The sequence below is a fragment of the Erythrolamprus reginae genome, chromosome 1 (genome assembly GCF_031021105.1).
Source record: "Erythrolamprus reginae isolate rEryReg1 chromosome 1, rEryReg1.hap1, whole genome shotgun sequence".
Lineage (NCBI taxonomy): Eukaryota > Metazoa > Chordata > Lepidosauria > Squamata > Dipsadidae > Erythrolamprus > Erythrolamprus reginae.
This window is the reverse complement of record NC_091950.1, coordinates 257552375-257560820: the sequence shown is the minus strand read 5'-3', so window position 1 is coordinate 257560820 and position 8446 is coordinate 257552375. Positions and strand designations below refer to the sequence as shown.

The following is an 8446-nucleotide window of genomic DNA, read 5'->3' as shown; positions in this document are numbered from 1 at the left end:
GGTGACCCTGTCTGTTACTTCAAGTGCTTCAGCAACTCTCTAAAGGAATGCAAATGATCAGCTGTCTGCAAGAAATATAAATCCTTCCACTCCCCACTATCCTGTCAGAGCTGAAGAAGCTTCTTCAATGAGAAGCGAAATGTCTTCCAAGAAAAAACATGGAAGTCCAGATGCCTCCTGAGAAAGCAGGTTTGGGACTTAGATCAACTTGCAGCAAAACATGGTGTTCTGAACCAAAACAATTGGCCCTGGAAAAAGTGAAGAAATCTTAAGATTTAAGTTTCACATTAACTGATATGGTGAACCTTGCCAGGGTAGCTTGAATAGTTGATGTCTATGGATGAATTGTGTCTGGTAGACCAAAGTAAAGTTTAAAAATGCCTATTCAAGACTCATGGCCAGTTTTAGAAGCAATGTGTATGTTGTGCAAAGAGCAAGGAATGATCCTGTATCTTTATTTTTAATCAATTTTATTGTAAGGACTTTGATTGTTATGATCTGCAGAGTCCTGGAGAGTTGGTTGGCTTTTAAGTTTAATAATAACATGAGCAGTTAAGACTTAGGTGTGAACATGAGCAAAATAGTCTTACATTTTTTTACTTTGGGATTGATGGGACACCTTTCTGACAGCAAAATTTACGCAGAATTCCCTTCATAAAGATCTTGATTAGCTTCAACTAATTCTTTTGGATAAAAAGAAAAATGCTCAGGCTTCTTTCTAAAAGCAAATTTTTGATCTGCATTTAAAAGCCTGAGTCACAAAATAAAATTACTTTTTAAATATAGATTTTCACATAACCATGTAAAAGTCAACGTACAATGTTGACTTTATTATACAATGCTGGTTTCAAGTACAGTTCAGTTATTCACATTTTGTTTAAAAAAATCAACTTGCTAATATTAGTATCTTACTCAAATAGTTTATTTAAAAAAAATATATTTCTTCCAATTCAGATCATCCCACAAATAACAATTTATAATATAAAATATGTATGCCATTAGTGAATTGAAACAAGGTTTATTGTTTACATTTTTAAACAGTAAGTTTTGTATGCAAAATATGCATTTCTTAAAATATTTTGTTGTACACTCACTGTTCAGAGCAAGCACACAAGACAATATTCTTTCACTGTGTCATGAAGTTGTAAAAATTAACCAAAATAGAAGTTTATTTAAATGTGCAACCTGGGATATGCATTATTAGATGCTTTTATAGGTACATGATTTTCAGTCTGTGTCAGTGGAAACAGCCATGTTATAGGTCCAAGTGAATTGAATTTTTTTTGTGCGTGATATACTGAAGTGAACTAATAAATGAGCCTTGAATGAGCTGATCTGTGATGAGCTCAGATGTAACCACATACAACTGCACAAACAAATGAAAATATGTAGGAGTCCTGCTTGGTGAATTCTACACCAATTCCAATTTTTATGAGGCTGGATACCAAATAGTTCCTAGCCCCCTCGTTTTAAATACCCAATTTCTGTTACTGAAACAAAAAATCTAGTGAAATGTATCAGTCCCTTTCTTCAAATAACAGATTCTACATTCCATTGCTATTATCATACAACGCCTGTGCATATATATGCATACATTTTTTTTTAAAAAAAATCCCAAAGTAGAGTTTCCAATATTTCTTTTTTTACTCTCATTGTGTTTAACATAGCATCCTGTAATTCTATATAAAACATGCATTTGTGGGATAAATTATGGACATAGCATGAATGAGTTTACAAATTATATTCTGTACAACATAAAAAAAATAGATTAAGTGCCTGCACGGCGCCTTTTCCTTCCACAAATTCTCAAACACAAAACTGAGATTATTTTCCTGTTGCTAAAGCTATGTGCTTAGAGAATAGGACTGAAAGGTTTAAAATACATCTACAGTATTTTTCAGTTATTGTAAAATTCCTTAAACATTGTGCGATGAAAATGTAAAAATAGTTATATTTTTCCCAGAAATAAAACACACAGCTAGATAGTATGCAAAAAAAAAAAAAAAAGTGAAAATCATAGCACTTAGTAAGGAGAATACAAAGTCTGTGACTAATACTGAGAATTGAACAAAGAACTGATTTCAAAATACCTATGCATGAAAGTTATATATTAGTTCTAATACTACCAGTTCATTGTTTCTGGAAGCCATGTTCAGCTGATCCCCATTCCCCACCCCTCCCCTCTCAAACCTATTAGGTACACATTCATATAGACTGACATTGATATAAACTATTACATGTAAACATAGTGCACTATTATTCTGCAACAAAGCAAAATTGCATTTAAGAGCTGGTAAACCTCTGCATTCTTTTCTCTCTTAAATATTAGGAATGAGCATAAACTTTAAGGGGACAAAATTAATTTAAGGCATTCACAACTGATAAAACAAGATTTGCGACTGCTTGTTAGGTAATAAGTACATACCTGGGACTTTTCATTATATTTAACTGCTGAGTGCAGACATGCTGAATAAACAAGTATGAATGGTATAAATGTCAACATTATGGCTTTATACAAGTGCATAGTTGCAAACTGTATTAATGTAATATGAATAAATGTATAAAAATAAAATGGAAAAAAAATTTAAAAAACACTTTTTGCAGCATTACAATACAATGTGTTTATTTAAACACCAAAATACATACAACACACAGTATAATGGTCACTTTTTAAGATGCAGTCTTCATCGATCTGACATGACCCAATGCTACTCATTGCTTTCTTTTGGCAAAGTTGCTGGTAGCGTTTCTCTCCAGAAGCTGAACAAGGATGGATACTTCCCAACTCCTCATCATTTTGATCCCTGTTGAATCTTTGTGGAAAGAGCTTCAAGAGAATCCTTTCTCTCCCTCCACCCCCATGTGTTTATATATATTTTTTTCTTTCAAGGGGTCTGCGAGTTGAGACGTTCTTGCTCTGGAGACATTTTGCTGTTTTGGCTGCAGGCTAGGAGTGTCGTTCACTCGAAGAAGCTGGTTTTCACATACAAAGATGGGCAACGGAGACACGTGGGAGAAAAGAGTTAGGCCAGGGCTTCTAGATTTTTCACGGAAGCCAGATTTATATCTTTCTCGTATGACAGAAGCCGGCAAAAGGGATTAGGAGAAGGCTGGGAGAGGAAGAGGTGGGGGATGGGTAGACAATGTGAAGAACAGACAGCAAACATCACAGTAGCTCAGGCACAATATAGCAACAAAAGAGAGCAGATAATAAAACCAAAGCTCTGATTTTTATTCAGCCTATTTGGAAAGAGAAAGACCCAGAAGCTGCTCCTGTTTGGCCAGATGGAATATACTGACCTTGGGGCTGTCCGGAGCACACTTGATGTCTTCCCTCCTGGGCGTTCTTGAGGTTTTTTTCTTCTTCTTACCATTCCAGGCCTTGAGGCCAGAAGCTTGCAGGGCACGACGATCAGAGAAGGTCAAAAGCCCAGAGGGCGCTGGCTGAGGGCATTCCAATGGATAAAAGTCTGTTCCTTACTTTGACCTCTGGAAGGAAGGGGATACCAGGCACTGCTGGAGGCACAGGGGAGGCGCGTTGCAGTGCAGTAACAGTGGTAAAAGGGATTTCTTCATATTTGGTGATACAGGAGAATCTTTGTAACGCCAAGAAGTCCTTGAGTTACGACTGCAGTTGGGAGGGGAGAGGTTTCGTGAGATGTGATAAAAGCACGATGCCACATGATTGTTTGGTGACCATAATCACTAAAGTCCTGGTTGTCCCTAGTAGTAGTGAACCCCGAAATGCAGTCTTGCAGGTCATCACATGGGAAGCAGAGGGAGTCTCAGGTAAGGAGTGCAGGGGTGCCATGCGGGGGTGGGGGAGCCTTGGGTAACCCGGAGCAGGCCACGTGGGAGTTGGGGATGGGGTGCTGTGTATGGTGCAAGTTCAGAAGGCCAGGGAATGAGGGTGCAAGGTATATGCAATCAGAGGGAAGGAGCCCGTGGAAACGGCACAGGGAACCTGTGTATGTATGTGCACACGTACAAGTTCAGAGAGGCTTAGAAAATGGGTGCAGGGTCCACCTTTCCTTGGCCTCCCTGTAATTGCACACAGCCTGCGCCTCTTTTCACAGCCTTCCTCTAATTACATGCACTCCACACCTGCCCCTACCCACCTGACTCCTGCGCCGCCGCCCCCCCCCCCCGCCGCATATCCCCCCCCACTCTTTTCCTGGGCCTCCTCCTGCTTCCCGTGGCTCTTGGCTGCCGGGTGTCAACGGCAGTCATAACTCAAGGTACGGTGTTTCAGTCTTATTTCAGAGGGATGAAGATCACCTTGAAAACTGCTTTCCCAGAAGGCAGTTAGCTGAAAGAAAGAATGAAAAGAGCTCAGTCAGTTTAAATATAGTAAATTCAAATTCATAGTCTGTGGACTCTAAGGAAACAGAAGTAGACAAGGAGCCAATGCCGGGTCTCAGCCAGTCTGGTTCACGTTAGCAAAGCAAAAGATTTCTCTTTGTGTATTGATCTTAAAGGAGCAATTAATTTCTTTCCTTCAGACACACAGCAGCTTGTCACTCTCATTTCAAACTGATGGTCACAACCCACTTTGTTGCTGGAGAAAACTGAATAACAAAGCTGTTGCAGGATCAGAGATGAGACTGATGCAAAATGGAGCAAAATGGAGAACTCTCAATCATAGATACTCTTGGTCAAGAGCAAAGCAACCTGAATGTGCCACAAAAAGTCCAAAAATCTCTAGAGTGGTATTGAAAAAAAGTTGTTTAATTTTGGGCTTTAGTGTGATGGGCATTAGAATAGAATCTAGTTTACATTTCATTTATTTATTTAAAACATTTATATAGCTGACTATCTTTCTCCCAATCAAAAATGATTCAAAAGAAAGATTATATTCCCCTCGAAGGCGATTTAGAAATTAGGAAATCCAGTCTAACTTTAAATAATTTGTTTGGGGATGGAGACCAGAAGTTCTATCATTCTTATGCTGATTATCTAGTGTAATATATTTGCAAAGCAAGCTATACCACACCAAAGCACGGAATTTTTTTTTTACTTTGTCACTAACATATGAGCTTGCAACAACATGTGATATAACAAATAATAGATCTGAATGTTCAAAAGTGGATTTGCACAAAGGCAGCCATACATGAAAATTCTACAATAAGCATGTGTAAACATATAAGGGGTTTTGACATAATTTCAATGCAATAAAAATCATGCATGGATCAAATTATTATTATTATTATTATTATTATTATTAGATTTTAAGCCACCACATATAGCTCTACTGGGAAAAATTGAAAACACATGCTGCAATAAAACCAATGCATTCTCCTGCAGATATTCATCCATTTACCTCTTTAGAATAAACACATTGTTATCATCATCGCTATCATCAAGATCGTCCTCAGCATCATCAATATTAAAATCAACATCAAAATCAACATCACCAAATGACCAATCCCAGTCTCTACATGCCATATCAATCAATCTGGAAAATGAGGTTTTATTATGAGCCAAGTTAGGAACAATTCTGAATGATCAAAACTACTGAAACATTCATTGCTTTTCTTGTGCATGTATTACCATTTCTGAAGCTGGTTAAAATGTAAACAACATGTGCACAAGTCTTGTGTGCATTCTTAAAATTAACTCCTGGATGTCAAAGTGTGTCTCACAATGTATGGAATGCATGGTATTTCCCAGCACAAATGACCTAGGGTTTTCATTTATTGTCAGTGCTTTCAAACTGGAATGATGAAGAATTGGCACTCACAAATGTTATAGAGCAGTGTTTCCCAACCTTGGCAACTTGAAGATATTTGGACTTCAACTCCCAGAATTCCCCAGCCAGCATTCGCTGGCTGGGGAATTCTAGGAGTTGAAGTCCAAATATCTTCAAGTTGCCAAGGTTGGGAAACACTGTTATAGAGTCACCTCATCTTACTTCTGAAAGCATTTTGCTAGTGCTTCAGAATTTTTCCAAGGAAGAAGAAATGAGGGAAAAAGCAGTTTCCTTGGAATATAACTTCCTACCATAAAACTTTAGAGATACTACCACAAAAGATAAAAGTTTGACAAAAAATATGATTTAACAACACGAGCTTTTATCTCTGTTGTAGAATGTGTACAAATTATAAAGCATATGCAAGTATGTTTAAGTAATTCATACTGATCTTACTCTACAAATGTAGACTTCTCGCAATTTTATATGTCAAAATCAGGGGTGAAATGCTAATGGTTCAGCCCAGTTTGGGCATACCAGTAGCAGCCGCCGCTGGTGGTCTGGAGAATCAGCAGCGGCGGCGGCATGAAACTCCGCCCAGACATCACCATTTTCTGTTTTTTAACCCTCTGCGCATGCACATAGCCTGTGCATGCACAAAGGGTGAAAAGCATGTGTGATGGTGGCATGTGCACAAGTGCTTCCGAACCAATAGGGAAGGTAAGTAGATTTCACCGCTGATCAATACAAAGCAACCCAAGATGTAGAAACAAATGGATGGCTTTGTGTGATTAAAGCAACTATGTGAGTGTCGTGTTAGACTTGCATATCTGTTTATTTCAGATGCAGTGCTAAACGGTTTAACTGTAAGTAAATGAATCTAAAGTTCAATTACTCCTGTGTGCCCTTGAAATTTTACTCTGAGCATACAGAATTCACCACAGTGGTTCTTCCTGTAGCATAGCTCAGTTGGGTATATGTTATCTCTGTCCCTAATCTCCGTTGTGGCATCTCAATTCATTTGGGGCATCTGGGAGAAGCAGAACCCAAACAAATGTCCATTCCGCCTGCTCTAAAGCTGAATAAGACCGAAGAACCTTTCATGAGATTCTGATGGAAAGTTCAACAAAGAGGAATTGAGGTGCACCTTGGTAAATCAGAAGAACTGATTCAAGGATCAAGGGCATTTGTGATGACCTCATTGTGTAAATCTATCAATGAAGTCTCCAACAGACATGTCATCCTCTTCAAAACTAAAGCCTACCCTTTCTATCTTTTATAAAGATATCTGTGCCTTTTGTTTTTTTCAGATGCTGATTAGTTAACCAATACTATTTGATTATGAATCAATTTTTTAAAAAATGTTACTAAATCAGTAGAGCTGTGCTGTCAAAACATATCAGCTGCCTTTGTAAGTTCCACTATTGAACTCTAAACTAAAATGCATTTGTCAGTCAAAATGAAAGAACATCTCTGTTATACCTATATAAAACCAACCTTTTATCCACCTTTTTTCTGAATAAGTTACGCTGCAGTTTATCATATTAATCTATTAAGGAACAAGCTAAACCTAAAGCACATTTCCTTAATGAGAAACATATATGCCCCAAAACATTTATATTTAAGCTGCAGTTGATATCATTTGTATTATGCACACCATGTATCAATTGAGGCACCGGCCCTCTGGAACCAACTCCCCCCGGAGATCAGAACTGCCCCTACTCTTCCTGCCTTCCGTAAACTCCTCAAAACCCACCTTTGCCGTCAGGCATGGGGAAACTAAATATCTCCCCCTGGGCACGTTGAAGTTATGTATGGTATGCCTGTATGTGTGTATGTTAGTACTGGGGATTTTCTTAAACTTATAATATTTTAATTAATTGGATTGTATTGGATTGTTTTTCACTTGTTGTGAGCCGCCCCGAGTCTTCGGAGAGGGGCGGCATACAAATCCAAATAATAAATAAAATAAATAAATAAATTACACACACTGTATCCTATAGTTATGCACACACATTGGGGTTCTATTGCAAGTGGAAAAACGCACCAATTACCCTGAGACCAAGATAGGAGGTAAGCTAGATCTATCCTTTAAGGGTAGTGGGATAAACTGTGGACAGTGTGTCCTCTGAAGCAAAATGTTAGGTGCAACCATTTAAGTTGCTGTCAAATAACTCTTTCAGTCATTGAATGTAGAATGACATGGTCCAGGAGAAGGTTCAGCATGACCCAGGAGGAAATGGGATGTTCCAGATTTCTCAGGACCTTTCTTGTCCTGGATTGATTTTATAGATCTCAACTTCCTGCCTGAAACTTTAATTATGATTACTTGGGGAATACTGATCTTAGAATTACTAGTAAAAACTAAATGTTCACATTCAAGAAAAGAATACTAACATTTTAAAGGCACTTCATAATTTCAAAGGGATTTAAAAGTATAGTTTTCTTTGGATTAAACTAGAACACTTACTCCATTATTTTTATGGTCTTTTCTCGACATCAAAACAAATTATCTGTTTCTTTAATAATGTACGGTATATGCAACAATTAGAAAGAAAAACCCAGAGCAAAGCATGAAATGCACACAAAATGCTTTTCACGCCATTAAACATACTCAAAATTGGTGTTTTGTTAAATGACAATATTTTGGTTTTAGATTGCAGCTCCCTAATGCAGCATGGGCCATTGTAGATAATAGCAGTTGGGTAATGCAAATGGAATACATTTTAAACTGCTTAGTATTTTAAATAAGCTATT

General features: G+C 37.8%; 1 protein-coding gene across 2 annotated transcripts in view; it reads right to left on the bottom strand.

The window, feature by feature from the left end:
- Positions 1–904: 904 nt before the first annotated feature.
- The window catches only part of ROCK2 (Rho associated coiled-coil containing protein kinase 2), a 152077-nt gene continuing 144535 nt past the window's right edge, over positions 905–8446 (bottom strand). Inside the window, exon 32 of one of the 2 annotated variants that reach the window (XM_070732866.1) lies at positions 905–4309. In XM_070732866.1, the coding sequence (XP_070588967.1) occupies positions 4306–4309 (4 nt within the window). In that variant the 3' untranslated portion in view covers positions 905–4305. Of the gene's footprint in view, positions 4310–5218; positions 5456–8446 lie in introns of those variants that run through there. The other variant, XM_070732867.1, reaches the window with a different exon arrangement.